The 19,294-nt window shown below is 36.7% G+C and overlaps 1 protein-coding gene across 1 annotated transcript; it reads right to left on the bottom strand.

Moving 5' to 3' along the window:
• Positions 1 to 680: 680 nt before the first annotated feature.
• Positions 681 to 13,937, bottom strand: LOC123556046 (patched domain-containing protein 3-like). Its single transcript, XM_053547592.1, has 9 exons — positions 13,620 to 13,937; positions 11,786 to 11,976; positions 8,819 to 9,048; positions 7,691 to 7,847; positions 6,626 to 6,738; positions 4,344 to 4,525; positions 3,848 to 3,996; positions 3,157 to 3,357; positions 681 to 2,767 (listed from the first exon to the last, which is right to left on the bottom strand). Coding segments are annotated over exons 1-9 (3,075 nt in total). The 5' UTR covers positions 13,622 to 13,937; the 3' UTR covers positions 681 to 917.
• Between the last annotated feature and the right edge of the window lie 5,357 nt (positions 13,938 to 19,294).

The following is a 19,294-nucleotide window of genomic DNA, read 5'->3' as shown; positions in this document are numbered from 1 at the left end:
TGTTTCGGTGTATTAATAAATAATGTCCAGGAAGAATTACATCGATCAATTTGTCCGGAAATTTAATCCCAAGCGACAGTGCGACAATGCGACAATGCGAGGTTTTACTAATCTCGCAACTATGTCTGTTGGAGTTCAATTTCACAACGCGAGAATTAAGAAAGACAAGCGACAATTAAGACGATAATTATCGCCCTCTTAACCTCGCGAGGATTGTTAAATGTCGCATGTACATATGTTTTTGGACAGGGCGACTAATTATCGCGTTGTCGCGTGTTGGCGAGGCGACAATTTAAGTGGCACGAACAGAATTCAGTAGAAATCTCTTACTTTCCGGTATAGTAGTCGCAACTTGACCGCGATGGTTGACCTTTGGCTGATTATTCATATCGAATATTTCATTGTAGAAATAAAGGGTGATGAGGGTAGCCATGTATATTTATATGGAATATATTTGTATCCAGTGCAGTATCAAAGTATGTATACTTGCATTTGATTAGTTAAAACTTTCCAATACCCTAATTTATAATTGCACACATTTATATTTCCACTTTCTCATGCAGCTGTGCTTTACGTACACTCCTTTTCAATAATAGGTTGTGCCTCATTATGTATTATAATACAAAGGTCAACCATCGGGGTCAAGTTGCGTCCACTATATATAATAGCGAATGACTCATATTGTTTTTCCGGAAACAATTTGTTGAGATAGGAGACTACAATTCCACAATCATTGCATATTTAAAGCTTCATTGTACTTATGCGAAACTTTCATTTCTTAGTCCATTTTAGGAGACTTGTCTTTCGTTCTAATATCGTCGGGAATAGATATGTTAGAACCAAGTGATATGTGCACATTTATTTCACAAGTGAAAAAAAAAAGCATTCAGTATATATATTGCGTAGTACTATTTGATTTATTGTTTGATCTCATGCCATGAATATTCACCGTCTGAACCAGAAATGTTGAGGTTATACATAGCGGCATACTTTTTAAAGTTAACTCTGTCATTATCAGCATTCACTGTGTTATATTTGTCGTTTTCGAGTTTATCTTCCGGAACTGTTTCATTATACGGCACCTTCAAAACATTATCTCCAGCTTCCGCTACCTTCAGCTCATTCTGTTTACTGTCCGGTTCGTCAGGAATATTCCTTTCAACAATTGCATGAGGATCTTCTGTTGGTCCGTTTACAAAGGCGTCATTTAAATGACTTGCAGAAATGTCTGTACTTATCACGTTATTTGCTTCGTTAAACTGGATTTCATTATTTTTCTTTTTCGGTAGCTGTACCTGAGACCTATGTCCCAAACCATTTTGCCTGGTAGCCCTATTCGAAACGACATTAATGAAAGCTCCATCTGTTTCAAAATACTCATTCTGATTCCACTTTGGTGAGTTCTCTCTCTTTAAACGTTTGGTTCCTTCATCCTCGGAATCTATTCTACCCGGTCCTATCCATGACAATATGACCGGAAGCAGCAGTAACGCATGCGCAATTCCAAAAAGCAAAACAAAAGACATGACAGCTGCAAATGTTCTAAAAATATATGATTTTGCCGCGACAAGAACTAATATACCAAAGAGGGATGAAACAGCGCCATGAAATATCGGTGCACCAGTTTTGTCTATGGCCTGTTTGACCCTTATGTCACGTGTCGCACCATTCGAAATCATGTAACCATGGCATATGTGTGCGGTGAAATCAACCGAGAAACCTATACTCATAATCATATGAATCATCGTGATTGCACTCAAAGCGACGTCTATATAATATATGAATCCAAACACGCCAATCATAATCATTGTAACAACCACTGTGACAAATATTATCATCACCGGATGTGGCATAAAGATACACGTGATTATAAACACAGCCACTAAAGCTATGCCCACAGATTGAAGAGTCTGGCCTAGTATACGAACGTACTGCTCATAAGCAACAAAAGGCGGCGCAAAAGCAAAACAGTCAATTGTTGCAGCGCTCGCTAAATCTCGAGACTCCAGCATCATTTTGCCTTCTTCTTGGCTATCTTCTAAATCAACCGTCAGAACATATACACGTGACGATGTTATATGGTTATTTATAGAATCAATTTTAACGTCGTTTACAAATATGGAATATCGCGGGTCACCAAGAAATTTTTGGAGACCGGAAATGAATTCTGACTCTGATGAGCCATTGATGTATTCGGAATTCATGTACGTCTTTAACCAGTTTACTTCAAAATCATCGTCGAAGTATTTATTAGACTGAACACTTGAGATCAGTTCATCTATCATTGATTGTGTCTCCGTTTTAGAATACTCGTGCGTGCTCGGGATGACAAAAGCCACGGCGTCATTCCGCTTGAAGTAGTTCTGCTCCCATTCGGAATACTTGAAAAAATACGAATCATCACTCACTAACTGGGTGAACAGTAAACCCTGTTTTAGATTTACACAACCGTAAATAGCAGCAGCCAAATATCCGAGAAACAGAATGATAATTATAATTTTGAAAGGCAGTTTCAAAACAATCTTTGGAATTAACCAACGTGGGAGTTTGTCCACAAAACTCTCAGCCTCTTCTCTGTTTTTAGGTGGGCGGCCTCCGCAGCACAAAATGTATTTTTTTGATTTGTTTTCAATTTTTAAGACTTCTTTTGTTTGTATGCGTCTGCAGGTCATGTAGTGACGGTTGTCTCCAACACGGCGTTCGTTTATAGCAATGCAAGCTGCGAATAACGTTACGTTGTTGATGTAGCAGAACACGACGGCAACGGCTGTGAAATATTAAATCTAGAGTTAACACCAAAACTCTAACGTAAGATTGGCACAAAACGGATCAGTAAAACAGGTATTTGATAACAAATATTGCATAATAATATGATTTGCAGTTACTGTCTTCTGATAGGAACTTTACATTAAAAACTGAGCCAACGGATCTTTGACTGCCGGACGGACCCGATGCTAGAGAAATGCAAAAGAGGACATGCAATAAAGGAAAATTGTAGGCTTGACTTTCGCTTTAATTCGCTTTTGCTTTTTTCTCTTCCTTTTTGATGTAAACTATAGTCTGTATGCGACTGACAGATATTGTAACAGTAATTTGCTTATTTGTACATTGTTTATGCCAATAAGCGACAGTTGCTGAAAAGTTAATTACCGTTACCTGTATAGATACAGAAGTTTCTAACGGCGATGAAACTTGATCCAGCACCGGCCATAAAAGCAATGATGTCTGTTACTGAAGTTATTGTTATCCCTACACCGGAAATACGTAATGTTTCCGCCATCTTGTCTTCCACCGAGTGTTTTGTTTGTGCTTCTGATAAACCGGACAGCAGTAAGAACATGTCGTCAATACCAATACCTAAAATATAGCAGCTGTGGTATGAAATGTTTTCTTCTCTACTTCGCTCGTAGATGGTCACCTTGAATTTTATTTGAACTGACTTCGATAAATTTCTTTTAAATAGAATTCTAACATTTCTATGCTTAGGTATTATAAGAAAACGTTACAATGTCTTTGCTTGTCGTTGGGATTTAAACAACATTGATACAGTTGGCGATTTCCCAGTTTTTACGTAGGAGAAAAGACCTACGAGCTTTTTATGACACCTGGGTAGAACCGTCGGCCATCGAATGCCAGCGGCTTCATTAAAGAAGAAATTCGTCATCAAAAGTGTAGCCCGAACGAAAATATTTTTATGAACAATGAACAGGTAAAAGTTGATAGGGCAACTGATCAAACTTACAAAATTTTTTTTGGTTTTAGATCATGCAATAATATAGAAGCCTTTCACTGCCTGTCGGTGGCTCTTCTGCATTAAGGTGCGAAGAAAAGTGAGAAATAGACATACCAATGATGAGGAAAGGTACGATGCCAACTATACTGACGAAATCCACACCACAAGCTGCGCAGATACCAAAACTTGAAACGATTGCTAGCCCTGCTGCCAAAATCCCACCGAAACCTAGCCACATGCGTTGTCCAACCTGGTCCGTTATTCTATGCGGTATAGAGAATATATTTTCATCAAGTGCATTTCTATTATCCCCTTTGTCGAGAAATAAAACTTGTTTCTCAGATGTTGTTTAATGTTTAATGCTAGTATTTAGTAGACGATAAGTTTAAAAAAAAAATCTTTACATACAGAAAATATCTAGACTAGTGCAAATTGGTTTGATTTCCAACACGCTGAACAATTTCAATATCGGCAGATTTGTTTCAATAAATTTGGATTTAATGGTTTTTATTTCCTAAACAAATGATTTTTGACAGTTTTGTGGATGTTGATGGAGAGTGTGAAATAAGCTTGCAAACCTGGGTTCCAGGTTAGTGATATTCAATCTTACCTGGAAGATAATGTGGCGACACAAGCGTATGTCATCATCATGGCTATTGTGGCGGCGAACAGTGCTATATCTCCTGATACATTCTCGTCCAGTTCCTCGTCCAGAGAATTATGATGACCGTACGCAAAATCGAACTTGTTACTGCTCGTGTATGACTGCAGATGTATTAGAAATTCTGCTACCTACACAAAATAATTAGAGCTTGCATTTTTAATTAATGTTCGCAATAAACACGTAATGAGAGGAGCTTTGAAAAACCGACAACTACACTGGCATATAAAACAGAACATGTTACAACAAACTTTTAGAAAACTGTTTCATGGCCATTTGGGACCAGTTTACGGTCAGTATGTCATATGCTTTATAAATTGTACGTCAAAAGCTAACCTGCGTTATTACCCCATCTTGTGAGAAATGGGTCATACAATATTGAAAGCAGAAATGCAAAATGCTAATATTGCTTCGTCTGATCAGGTGTTAAAGACTTTATTTAAGAAGTTGATTTATGAATTATTGATCAGACTTAAGTTTATGGGTATATCGTCAAAACACAGAAATGTTTGACAAACGAACATCATCTTTAATTACTAACAATCTGTCCCGTACGATAGATACTTAAAATATTTTGAAAAAGTTGCCCCCATTTAAAAATGAATGCCATTTGTAAAGAAATGCTGAAAACTGCGTGTCACCTATATAGTTATGTGAAATTTCAGCACTGGTACATTATTGCAAACAGGGGCGTACCTGGATGATTTTGGACTGTACGCCAGATAGACGACCAGCATAAGTATGAGCCAAACAGCGATCGATAATGCGAGTATGGGGTAGGTGAGAGAGAGAGAGAGAGAGAGAGAGAGAGAGAGAGAGTCTCGATTGAACTGTGTAAGGGTAGGCTATTCTAGTTTTTGTTTTTGTTGAAATCATCGTAATGTTTCATTTTCATGCATGACTTCTGCGTCCGCATTTTGACAGTTTTTGTATAAATGCGTCTAGTAAAATTGCGATTGTATCCGGTTTTATCAAATTACCATTGATATTTCTTTCTCATACGAAAGTAAACTTTTCCTAGAAAATGTAAACCACATCTAATTTTTGCAAACGAAAATTCAAACTGCGTAAATTGCTTTGGTATTTCGGTATCCTGATCTGGACTGAATTGCACATCGATATTGACGTTATAATAAGCGCTTTTTTTGTTCTCCCTTTGCATGCTTTACTCGGGCATCTATGGCCGATTGGTTAAGGTCGCTAAGTTTGAATCACTTGCACCTCACAGATGTGGGTTCGAGCCTCATTGAAGAAACAATCCAGCTGGCTTACGGAAAGTCGTTTGTTCTACCCGGGTGTCCGCCGGTGTTAAAATAATGCAAAGATCGAGGAGCACCTGAGAGAAAAACTAGGACCAGCTTTCATCAATAAAATTTTTCTTTATATAATTTAGAATGAAGAAAAATATCGAATTTGATACCACTTCCCGTTCCTGGCCGGTGCCAACAGTGTTCTTTTTGTCATCACTGTCTGTTTGTGTGCGTGCGTGCATGCATGTGTGCGTCTGTGTTTTTATTTAAGGCTGGCCTATTTGGTGATGTGTGGCTCTGTCTGTGCCTTATGCTTGCAAAGAATATACCATTATCTTTTCCAAGATAATTGCAGGAACAAATAAATCTATTTCAAAAACGAATTTGATAAATCTCATGCAGATGATATTGTTAAACGAAGAACTTGAAATAGCGGCCTAACCTCCTTTAGGCTTTAATTTTATTGCATTTTTTTCACACTTTTTCTTTACCCCGGTATCGAATTTAATTGTACGCACAGGCGTATGGGCGTATGCCCAGGTACGCCCCTGCCAAATGCATCGAAAAGAAGATATCAAGCGGTGAGTTTTTAAAGGCGCCGAACTGTCCAAAAGTGTGGCCCCTTTATGCAGTCCTTTTCCGGAATTCAATGTATAGATCAGTATATCGACAATCAATGTGTAGAGTAATATACATGTTCTGTATGTTCAATTTTAACCCTTTCTTCCTATGATTTGGTCTTGTTTGAATTTTTTTTCTCAAAATGTAAGGCTAAGCGTTAAACAAGATTTTAATCACTGTAGTTATTATTCTTCTGCAATATCTCCACATACAAATTATTGGGGGGTGTGGGGGGGGGGGGGGGGGGGTGGGGTGGGGGTGATGTCAACCTACCTTAGATATAAAATTTGTATAAAGTCTTAAAATAAGAATAAACAAAGGTCACCAAAAGTTCACTGTTTTAACGTAGAAAAAACATACCCATTTTTCGGCCATGACCTTGTATTTGTCCTCGTCCGTCCGTATGTTGAAGCCAATGCGAAGAAATTCCATTTTAGTCAAATATTTCCCAGAACTGTCTAGTGTCACCTTTCCTACATAAGTATCATGAAATATTGCAAATTTTCTGTTGATATTAAGGATATATAAAAGCATGTTTGTTTTGTCAAATTTAGTTTATAGTTCTACTTTATTGTAAGCTTAAAACTTCGTAGTCCTACCGGTTAATTTTTGATTCAAAATATTAGTCTTTGTTAGAAATACTAGTAAGATGTTTTGATTTTACTGTACTGACATTTGAGTGCTCATAGCCCTTAACTCATCACTTTGTTTTTCTAAGTATTCTAAAATACTGAAATGAGCCGCGCCATGAGAAAACCAACATAGTGGGTTTGCGACCAGCATGGATCCAGACCAGCCTGCGCATCCGCGCAGTCTGATCAGGATCCATGCTGTTCGCTAACAGTTTCTCCGATTTCAATAGGCTTTAAAAGCGAACAACATGGATCCTGACCAGACTGCGCGGATGCGCAGGCTGGTCTGGATCCATGCTGGTCGCAAAGCCACTATGTTGCTTTTCTCATGGCGCGGCTCAAATATAACCCTTAAAGTTAATCGATCGTTTGCTTAATCGCCTGTTAAAGTTTCGAACAACTTGGTCCTGAAGACATTTAGGAATTAAAGGTTTTGCCCATGATGGACTTCAAATGAATGATCAGGCGACAGGTTACATTCTACAAAAAAATTCCTTTATGCTAATATTGTTGCGCGTATACTTTCAGCATGCACTACTAGCTCACTATTAGTTGCTTGTTACTATCATAATGAACAATAAAAGAACCTACCCCCTAAACCAACTGTTGTTTTACTTCCAAGTAATAAAAGGGACTTAATAGTAAAAACTAAAACAGGTATTATATGGGACTAAAACACAATAGTGAAAACCAAAAGAGTGACAATAACTTAAAATCAATTTGAATGCACAATGACCCCGAAGATACATGTTCTATTTTTCATAATATAAAACGTTGTATACATAATACTAGCCTACAATCGAAGAATAATCTTGACTGCCGCTTGACGAAGAGAAAAACACAGGGTAGGTGACATTGGTATTGTCTACCGCTTTGAGAAAATCTTCATCCCAGAAAATGTTCCCCTCAATAGCACAGCGAGAGTGAGACCTAGCACATACGTCAGAAAACTGAAGTATAAAATACATACATGGTTACTGAGTTTGAACAGGTCCAATGTAAGTGTCTGCCTAGGAAACTCACAGGGGTCGTGAGTTCGAGTCCCAGCTCCTTCAACTAAATTTCTAACATTGGGATAAGAGCCCCGTGTATGAATGCTTTATACCTGGTTTGTTAAGAACCCGGGGAACTTCTCAAACTGGAGCGTCTATTGTATATTGCGCAATCCTTACACTGAAATAATTACTAATAGTTTTCTGCAGGAGCTGCCCATATGGAATACCGGTGGCGGCTTTAGTAATCTCACATACATACACCAGTTTGAACAGTCTTCTGAATGGGCTTTCAAAGATATACATCTGCAACAAAAGAAATCCCAGACTTTTCATATGTTCTGGCCTTACATTAAACGACTTTGAACCTTCTAAAATCAAATCTTTCATTACTGGCATAGCTCCTGGTAATCTCAGTTAGCCTGAACATTATTTTCAGAAATGGCGTTTTCAAAATGTTTTTTTTTTGTGTGTGTTTTTTTTTCTTGTACTAGATATGCCGGAAAACGCTCCTACAAGCATTCTAAACAATCAAACCCATGGGTGTCGGACCGACAGATATATTCTTGTCTTGCTACAACACCGGCTATATAAGTGTCAACATGATACATGATACATGTGTGAAAATACAAATATATATATAAGTAGCGAATAGTATATGCAGTATAAGCATGTCTTAAAAGAATAAATGAATTTCGACTTTAATGAGTTATAAAAGTCTGTACCTAATTGCTCTTCGATGTGTAGGAGTACGCAACAATACTCGAACACTATAAATAGGTGTAATGAGAAATCATTCTAAAGTCAAAAACTTTTAAATCCAATATAAATTTATGGCTATTTTTTATGGCTTTTGCATTCTTGATTCCCATTTATGTCAGCATTTTGAGTCTTAAACAGTACATTGATTAAGACATTCATAACATCACCTTTATTGTTGATCCATCGTCGTTCTTTGTTTCAATGTTTTGAATGAAGTCCGACATCGTTTTAATTTCTTCCAACACTGTCTTGTCGAGAAGATTTCCTGATGTAGCTCGAACAATAACTCTTGCGTATAGACCTTCCACGATTGATACTGTAAGTGGGTTGAAATTGGAACCGCTGAGATTAGGAAAAATGTCATCTACCCGTGCAAGATCATCACGTGACTCCGTCCCTGTGAATGACATAAGACAGTATTGACATGTATTAGAGACCGTTTGAAGAGTTCTTCGCGTACTTTGATACTTGTAAAACGGAACGGGATTTGTACCCGCACCGGTTACGTGTAAAAATGTAAAAAAAAAAAAAAACAAACGATGTATCATCAAAAATCTAATTCTTGGAAAAGACATCTATCTATCTATCTATCTATCTATCTTCCATATAGTCAAACCCCTGCTGGGGACCTAGACTTGGCGCGTCAACTAGCAAGAATGTTAAAATGAGTAAAAAGTAGTAGTAAAAAGAAAGAAGGAGAATGGTTAAAAACAGGTTAAAAATAGGGCAGGTGTATTTAAGGTGAGATGTGCTCAATCTGGCTTACAGCCTGACTGAACACTGGCCCAGACGAGTTGACATCTGAGGGCAAGGCATTCCAATGATATACTGTTTAAGGGAAGAATTAAAATTTATGATAGTTGGATGAGGGTGAAACTTGAACGAATGCCTGGGAATGAGTGGTTCTGGTTCTGGAAGATCTAGTGTTGGGTGTTAGGTAGTCCGGTAGTGGGATGGCGACCTGGTTATGCAAGATGTTATAAAACATAACCAGGCGCTGGTCAATGCGACGGAGTGCAAGGCGTCGCCAATTTAGGGAAGTCAGCATGTTTTCTACACTGGATGTACGGCCGTAATCGCGCTTGACCCAGCGTGCAGCCCTGCGCTGCACAGACTCAAGCTGATCAATAAGAGTTTCAGAGTGGGGGGACCACACAGTGGAACTGTACTCCAGCTGGAGCCGTACAAGTGTTTTGTATGCTTGTGATTTTAACCCTTCAGAGTGCACTTTGATGTTACGTCTTAGGAAACCCAATGTTTGATTTGCTTTTTTGGTGATGTTGTCAATGTGGTCATTCCATGTAAGGTTGTGTGATATAGTTATGCCAAGGTATTTTGCAGATGGTACTGTTTGTAAGATGGTTTTGTGTAAAAGGTACTGTGTTGGTAAAGGTGTTTCACGCTTAGTGATCTGTAATACTTGGCATTTAGACGGATTGAATTTCATGTCCCATTTTGTTTCCCAGAATTCCAGTTGCTGTAAGTCTTGCTGTAGTAGGCTTGAATGGGAAGAGACAGTCAGAGAAAGGTAGATGGCCGTGTCATCGGCAAAGAGTCGAACTTTAGAGTGTTTAACAAAGTCAGGTAGATCGTTGATATAGATAAGAAATAAGAGAGGCCCGAGGACCGAACCCTGGGGAACACCTGAGGAGACTGGTATGGTGCCTGATGTGGTCCCGTTAACTACCACTGACTGTGACCCGTTATCAAGGAAAGCTTTAATCCATTTAAGAGTATGACCCCTTACACCATAGAAATGCAGCTTGTAGAGTAGTTTTTCATGGTTGTCCATATCGAACGCCTTTGAAAAGTCAAGGAGTATGAGGTCAACTTGACTTTTCAGGTTCAAGAACTGAAGGATATCTTCTACTAACATTAGTAACTGTGTTTGACAAGACCTCTTTTCTCGGAAACCATGCTGCAATTCATAGAACATATTGTTCTTTGTGAAGTGTTTTGTTATGCTAGAGGATACAATGTGTTCCAGGGTTTTACACAAGATACAGGTAAGAGATATTGGGCGATAGCTGGCTGGGTCTGACCTAGAGCCTTTCTTAAAGATGGGAGCGACATTCGCCATTTTCCATATATCTGGCAGAGAACTGGACTGCAGGGATTTTTGGAAGAGTTTTGTAAGGATAGGGGAGATCACTTGGCTAATATTCTTAAGTACGACCGGTCTTATTTGGTCGGGCCCTGCAGCTTTATGGGGATTAAGGTTGTTAAGAAGTTTTTCGATACCTTGTGTTGAAATTTCAATATCAGGCATAGGGTTTGTACGTTTCTTTTCCTGGGATCTCTTTACCTGTATCTACGATATCCTGGACCTTCATATCAGCCAAAGATTTCACAGAGAGAGGAGATTCTGAAGTAAAAACTGATTGAAATTGCTTATTGAGTACTGTGGCTTTGTCAGGGTCCTGTGTGTGAAGTTTGTTGTCATGTTTGAGTGTGTCGATGCCAGTGGAACTTTGTTTTGAGTGCTTGAGAAGGCTGTATAATTTCTTGGTGTTTGGTCTGTTATGTTGTGCTTGCATTTGATCAGTTTCGACGTTCACATTAAGGATGTCTTCAAGGTACTCTTCATATGCTAATTCTGTTTCTTTCCTACATTGATGTTTGAGACTAAGGTAAGTTTCCTTGGGAATTTTGTTTGTCTTATATTTCCTAAAGGCTTTATCCCGTCTTCTGTAGAGTCGTTTTAGGTTAACCTTGATCCAAGGGAATTTATCTTTGGTTGATGACATTTTAGACGGGATAAATTTCTTAATTCCTTCTTCAATAGAGCTGGCGATGGTCTTCCAAAGAGATTTTACTGATAAATTTTCATAGGAGTTTGACATTGTAAGGGAGTTGTGAAGTTCTGATACATGTGACCTAAGACCATCCCAGTCAGCCTTTTTATAGAGGTGAATTTGTCTCGGTTTTTTGGGCTTTCTTTGGGCAGATGCGCTTGACTGTACCAGGACAGCATCATGATCACTGATTCCTGGAATTACACTGGTTCGTTTGACAATTTACATGTAGAGTAATTAAATTATTTGTATTATTTTTGCAATATATATTGTGAACCAGTTTTTTAGTTTTACAAATGTCATATTTCTGATTTCAGAGTAAATAGCACACGTGAGTACCTTGAGGAAGATAAACGTTTCCGGTTTCAATGTCACTCTGGAGCTTGATCATTCCTATTCCAAGCGCTCCGTTCACAATGACTGTTGCAATGATAATTTTCCAAGCATGGTGGGAAACAAAACGTCCGTATCTTGCAAATCCCGCTCCAATCTTCCTTTCCACAAATTCGTAGCATGAATTAAACTTCTTCCTGGAAAAAAAGGGAAAAGTACGTGCTGGATATATCCAAAGCAAATACTTAATTAAAAGCCTAAATCATTAGGCCTAAAGATATTGTTTGTTTCCTCTAACATGCATTTCCAAAAAAAAACAAGGTAGTTAGGGGGACTTTTGGGGGAGAGGGTGGATTTTTTTTTAAATGAAGGAAGAGCAACTTCCCTTGAAAAGTACAAAAAAAGCGAAAATATCGATTTTTCCCCAACGCCATACAAAATTTAGGGTCGCGGCAAATTTCTAGTGTAGGCTGTTATACCGGAAACAAACAGTTCGTTTAGGCCTTAGAAACCACAATTCACATAAAAATCAGTTTTACATAATGTCTTTTGTTCTAAGTTACCGTAGCACAAACCACAAGAATCTTGATGAAATGATGAATGTCAAAAGGAACTCATTAATAATTAAATACGCACTTTAGTGCATCTATTCAGACACCATTAAATGTGAATAAGAAGCTGAAAGAACTTTGTTTTTGTTTTGTAAGCTTCGTTGGAAGATGTAAATATTTAAATAAATGTATATGTAAATGCCAGCTGACTTTACTGTCAACATGGTTATTGAGCCGCGCCATGAGAAAACCAACATAACTTGCTTTTGCGACCAGCATCCGCACAGTCTGGTCAGGATCCATGCTGTTCGCTCTCAAGGCCTACTGCAATTAGAGAAACCGTCAGCGAATTGCAATAGAGAAACCGTTAGCGAACAGCATGGATCCTGACCAGATGCGCAGGCTGGTCTGGATCCATGCTGGTCGCAAATGCATTATGTTGGTTTTCTCTTGGCGCGGCTCATATTTTAAAGAAGGTATTGTTGCCTTAAAACAAACAGAAAACAAACTCTCTCTCTATCTATCTCTGCATGTATAGTTAATTAATTAATTAATATTCAAATGTGAAAAACGTTCCTTGTGCATATTACCTGTATGTAGTTATATTAAATAATAATAATAATAATAATAATAATAACAACTATAAATAATTATAGAAGGTAGCACATGAAGATATAGATCAGTACAAAAGTACAAATAAAACATCTTAAACATTCATTGCTTTTTTCTATTTTTATATATTTATATGCATATAAATTGCCTTTATCAACGCATCAAAACATTTAAATGGCAAATTTTATTATTATAATATTTCGACATCCGTGAGTGCAAAAGGTATGTCTACCGTATAGTTAACATGAAAATAAGTGTATTATTCGACTTAAAATGTCACAATTTTTATCCAAATGTCAGTTGATGGTATGATGGTATATAGTAGTATGTAATCCTTTTTTTTTTGATAAAACTCCCCCACAGTTTAAAAAAATAATGACTGTCGCTGTTAAATGCGGACATACACAGTGTAACAGTATACATTCTTAATTGGCTTACTGGCAAATAGTTAAAACTACATTAGCGACCGAGGACCAATAGTTTTAACTATTTACCGGCAAGCCGTTCAGTAAGTGTTTTTATTACATTACATCCGAAATTAATGCAAACAGTTAATTTTTTTACTCGTTAGCCCAGTAAACGTTTGTTCTATATAAACCAGCCATACACGACTATGGACCGGCGATTTATATAAGAAAGAAGTCATGTAATAATCTAAACTTGAAAGGTATACTTACATTTCAACGATTCATCAGGGCTCCTATCTACATTGAATCACATCAAAGAATCCATCTAATGTACACCAATAATTACCAGCAAACTGATATCAAAATAAGCATTCTTTGAAGTCCTGTATAAAGAAGAATGCAAATTTTATGTTAAAATGACATAATCTAAATATAATTCACAATGCACTGTTTGAAATGACTGTAAAAGTTCCGCGTTGTGCCTGAGTGCGCAGCGAAGTTAGAAAGCTACAATTTAATATAACTATTCATATATATTAGGATATTCATGATTGATCACGAAGGCTATGTTGATTCATCCTAGATGAAACCACGATTTCATAGGTTTACTAGTAATTAGATTTTATTAATTAGGTTTACTCCAAAGGTTAATGATTTCTCAATGTACCTATACGTATTAAAAAAGGGAAAATACGTTAACATCAACCTCTTGTTTTATTTTTCTTTCGAAAAGTGTTTTTTTTTTCTGTCTTTTCCCTTAAATTATATGTTTAACGTTCGCTAAAAATATCCTTTAAATGCTTGAAAACCTCCAGAATACCTAACATATTGTATGGTAACATTATATTAATAAAATGCTTGAATGTATTCGCGTATTTATGTATTTCATGCTATTGACTATATAAACATCCATACAATTTCATGATTATTGTATATCAATGGATTTGTCTACTCCGTATTTAATATCATTTCATTCCAATTACGGGGATAACAAACGAGTTTACCTACGGGTCCTTTTCAATAAAAAGAAAATAAAACTATTACATAAAAATATGATTTTTGGAATGAAAATGAAATATTTTTCAAGTCTCGTTCCCGCGTGACGGAAGAGGTTATTCGTAAATTATGTTGTTCTTGAAATATGCTTTAAGGCGTCGTATAGTGTTTTAAAGAATGTTTGTCAATAAAATAAAATAAAATAAAATAAAATAAAATGAAATAAAACGCTTTGTTACTTTTTAACCTATATAGAGGATATACAAATGTAACAGTGAAAAAGATAATGGAACTCAAGTGAAGCTATATTGATAATTCAGCGAGTAATTGCATTATAATTCGTTTATGATCTAATGGCTACACAAATTATCAAGGAAATTGTATATGTGAAATAACATGTACTTCTATTCAGTGATCACGTGTCGTAATTAACTGAAGAAAAGATTTACTAATTGCTTAACAGGTAATACGTGTAGATGACCACTAGATAATTATTGTACACGTGTCTATTATTATAGTTACAATTTAATAGTTGGCGACTGTTATGTCGTGCGGAAATACAATCGGCGCGTGGTGTAAATTATACTTGACTATGTCATGTGACCATCTTCCGTGAAAAAAAAGTATAAAATAAAACTCCATACTTTAGCTTGACACACTTAATTCAGCCTGCAACAAATTGAATACATTGTATAACATTCTGCTAAAATAATACGACTATTCTAGCATTCTAAAGTGTACACTGATTTTCAGAGGTATGTTAATACGAGTTAATCTGTAGTTAATTTCATATACGTTAATGTGTCTACAGTGTATATGACACTCGGCTCACTGAGTTTGACTATCAGCAGTGTATATGACAGCTTGACATCAAATATATTTGAATGTAAATTGTTATAGTAATGTACTCCAATATTATCTGACCGGAATCATTTTTTTTGACTTTAGACGATAATTTTCATAATGAGATTTCAAATTGTCTAAACACAAGAATCTCATTTCAAAAATGTACATATAATAATATGAATGATAAAGAGCTACGAGAGAAAAGTGTTTTAAGCTTCAACAAAGATGCTTCTCCTGTATCATGTTTGCCCAATAATATCCTTGGCTAACTTTTAACAAAGACATGTTTCAGTATTTCACCATACAAAAAGAAAGCAAGACATACTGAGATAGTAAAATTATATTTAGTTTAATTCTATTCTTACCATTTTGATTGCAGATGAACAACGACAAGAGTATAACACTGATAATCCAAGGAAAGGCATATCAGTTCGATGTGTCAAAATATACAACGTGCGATGACGTCATTACTATGGCGAGAAGAAACTTCTATTGTCTTGAGGACAACCACAGCTACGCCGTTTTCGAATCTGCCTTTGGTACTTGGAAGTTACTTTCAGGGAACACGAAAGTCCTGAAACAGATTCGTTCTTGGGGAATAAGTAAGCACAGGTTTGCTCTTGAAGTAAGGAAAGTAGACGATTTGGACGAGGTGAAATCCAAGATGGCGCCGATATCATGTGCTAGGAAGACACTCAAGTGCCTGAGAACTATGTTAACCAAATATGAACAGAAATCTGAGCGGAAGTTGCAAACCTATCTCCATAACAACCTTGATACAGCAGTTGATAACAAAGACAGGCTCTATGTGAAAAACATCACTGTCATTGACAATTCGTTTGAAACTGAGAAACAAGAGATGTCTGACGTAAGTCTTCCTATAAGAAGTCCGGGCGACGGTCGCGAAAATGTGTCATTTGTTGGAACACAAAGAACTCCCGGTGTTGGTGAAGAAAGTGATGACAATTTCTCTGATGTTGAGGACAGCTGCTATTTAAACAATGGGTTTATTTCTGATCAGTTTGAAAGTGAATCTTCAGATGATAAGGACGAATTAAATGAATGTGCAATTTACGAAAATGACGATATGTCACTAACTGATGAAGAAAGCGCATTTGGAGATGTCAGCGATAGTGATAGTATATGTGAATTAGAAAGGAATGTCATAGACCCGAATAATGAGAACAGTACCCTAAATCTAAATGACTGTGTTATATACGAAGATGAAGATATATCTTCAATTGATGATGAAAGTGCTTTTGAAGATGACAGCGATTGTGAGAGTTTACTCGAACTTGAAAGAAATGTACTAGAGACAAATGAAGATAATACAATCCTAAAACTAAATCAAATTAAAGCTATGTTTAGCAAAGGCGATGTAAATGCAAGAATAAACGAAGATGATTTGATGGACAGCTTTATGCAGACATTTATTGATAATGACGACAATGATGAAGGGATGGAATCAGATTGCAGCGATCTTATGTAATGATTAAAAAAATATATGCTTTGATTGTCATGTGTAATATGAAAATGTGCTATTGTTATTTATTTAGTGAAATAAAAAAGAAGAAACATCAAACTTTGTATCTCGTTTAATCAACTTGTCCATTGCCAATAGAAACGAGTTAAAATCGCTGAAATCACTGTCCTGATTAAAATACTGCACACCAGTGTTTCTTGAGTGGCCTTCTTTAAAACTGTTCTTCTACGTTAAAAAGAGATGACCGACAGGTTGCGGGAAACGTTTTCAAAGTTCTTATTTTACTGTAGTAAAATGTTTTACAATCAGAAACTGCTGCTGTGGTTTTAAAAATGATTTTTGCAAAACTATTTCTTAGTTTACTTTCAATTCGTTTAAAAATGACCACCAGGGTCGAGGCTAGTGTTCTTTATATGGCTGTATGGAAAATTAAGGGAAAAAGCACTGAAACCATTTTCACAATTTCAGAATCATTTTACTGAAATATTGTAAAATAATTTTGCTCAATGTACCTTGAGTGAACTTCTACCTACATGTATTTCCTTCAGCTCATTAAAATACGTTTAAAAAGGTGGCTGTCAGGGTGGGGAGGGGGGCTGGGGTTACTCGTACTCGTTTTTCTTATATGGCTATAGTGAAAACTTTTGGATTACTTCTTGTCAGAAACTGCTGTCTTGATTTCAGAATAATTTCGCAAAAATTATCGGCGTCTTTTTGCTAAATTCCTTTAAGTCAGGATTCCGCTTCGTTAACAAAATGGGCACAAGAGAGCAGAGTAGATTTTCTTTATTCCTGTATAGCCATCTTTGTATGATTCAAAATAATTTTAACAACATTTGAACAGGTGTGCGTAACCAAATATTCATCTGCTCATCCGGACATATTTCTGTTTTGTTAAGTTTTCATGTTCAGTTATTTCTGTTTTGTTAAGTTTCCTTTCCTTAAGTTTTGTTTTTACAAAAAGGTTATTTGTTTTATACAGTCATTAACTCTTACCCTGCATTACAGCAACAATTTCCTAACCAGTGCAAATCATTACTAACCTGCAACAACATGTCCGATACTGTTAAATTTTATTATTATTATTATTATTATTATACCAGGTTTGTTGTGCGCCCTTTTCATATGTAATATACGTTCAAAGGCGCTTTACAATTAAACATGTGACACATCGCAGATATGTAGGAAAATAACAAAACATGACATATGCAATCACAAAACTGAAACTGAACAATCTGACCGAACGCTTTATTTATAAATGATATTTTCAATGGCGTTGTACATAATAATAAAAAATAATAGTTATTACACTAATATCATAAATGAACAAATGATAATATTTACAGCCTTATTGTAACAAACAGCCATGACCGCACCCCCCACCCCTGAGGTCGTTTTACCCCTATTGCCAATACCAGTGCTTTAAACACCTGGTACGCCCAGACGGGCTGCATATAGTGGTTCAACCTCCTGGTAAATTGTGCCATCATGTACTGTTTTAGATAGAAATACCACACATTTCAAGTGAAACCCAAGTCTTGCGAAAAACACACACATAGAACGTCATAACTCTTAAAATGTGACATGATGAAATAAAAGATGGATTGTCAATTTAGTTAATTACATGATGAATTGTACAGTTAAGAGATCGTCGTCAGCGACGAATGACTTGCTGTAGTTCTGTATTACAAAAATAACATATTTATTATAAGAAGAAACAGTCACAGTTGGTATCTATGTGTTGTAGAAAATTTTGAAAAGGTGTGTTTTGAGAGCTCTTTTGAATGAATTAAGTGATGAATCTTTCCTGAGATTGTCAGGGAGAGAGTTCCATAGTTTTGCGGCGGCAACCCTGAAACTTCTATCCCCGTATGTAACCAGTCGACTTTTTTGTGGCACAGGGGTTGTTGCTGCATTTGCTGACCTCAGATTTCTAGTTGGCACGTACACCTCCAGTAAGTCTCTCATATAGACCGGCGACTGTCCATGCAAGGCCTTGAATGTTTGAATGAGAATTTTGTATTTGATTCTATCTTGTATTTGAAGCCAATGAAGATCTTTAGGGATTGGTGTTATATGTTCAAAACGGGTTGTTTTCGTAATAAGATGTGCAGCTGTGTTTTGGACATTTTGCAGTTTGCTCGTTGTTGATTTTGGCACGCCGTACAAAAGAGCATTGCCGTAATCTAATCGTGAGGTCACAAGCGAGTTTATCAGGGTTTTTGTGGCTTGAGTTGTCAAATATGGTCGAATATGACCAACGTGTCGTATTTGGCCGTAGCATGTTCGAGTCACAGGTTTAACATGATGGTCTATGTGCATGTTCGAATCAAGCGTATCACCAAGGTTTCGAACAGTTTTTGATGGTCTTATGCTCGATTCGCCAACTTTCAGTTCTAGATTTTCAACATGTTTGGAGTGCTTTTGACTAGAAAAAAGAATTACTTCAGTTTTGTCTGCATTCAATTTTAACATGTTTGAATTCATCCATGAGATGATTTCTTTTAGGCATTGTTCAACTCGTGTGATTGTAGCTGCCTTTGATGCTTGGTCAACCGGTTTAAACGATAGATAGAGTTGGGAGTCATCTGCATAAAAGTGGGGGTTTAGACCGTTGTTT

This window comes from Mercenaria mercenaria, chromosome 7 (genome assembly GCF_021730395.1).
Source record: "Mercenaria mercenaria strain notata chromosome 7, MADL_Memer_1, whole genome shotgun sequence".
Lineage (NCBI taxonomy): Eukaryota > Metazoa > Mollusca > Bivalvia > Venerida > Veneridae > Mercenaria > Mercenaria mercenaria.
Note: the sequence above shows the minus strand (reverse complement) of the source record. Positions and strands in the feature narration are given on the sequence as shown.

What these genes read in the sequence shown, in the direction of transcription:
- LOC123556046 (XM_053547592.1), bottom strand. An exon ending in ACGATGGATCAACAATAAAG is followed by an intron (nt 7,848 to 8,818) that starts GTGATGTTATGA and finishes TTTATACTTCAG; the next exon opens with TTTTCTGACGTATGTGCTAG. An exon ending in AGATTATTCTTCGATTGTAG is followed by an intron (nt 6,739 to 7,690) that starts GCTAGTATTATG and finishes ATACTTATGTAG; the next exon opens with GAAAGGTGACACTAGACAGT.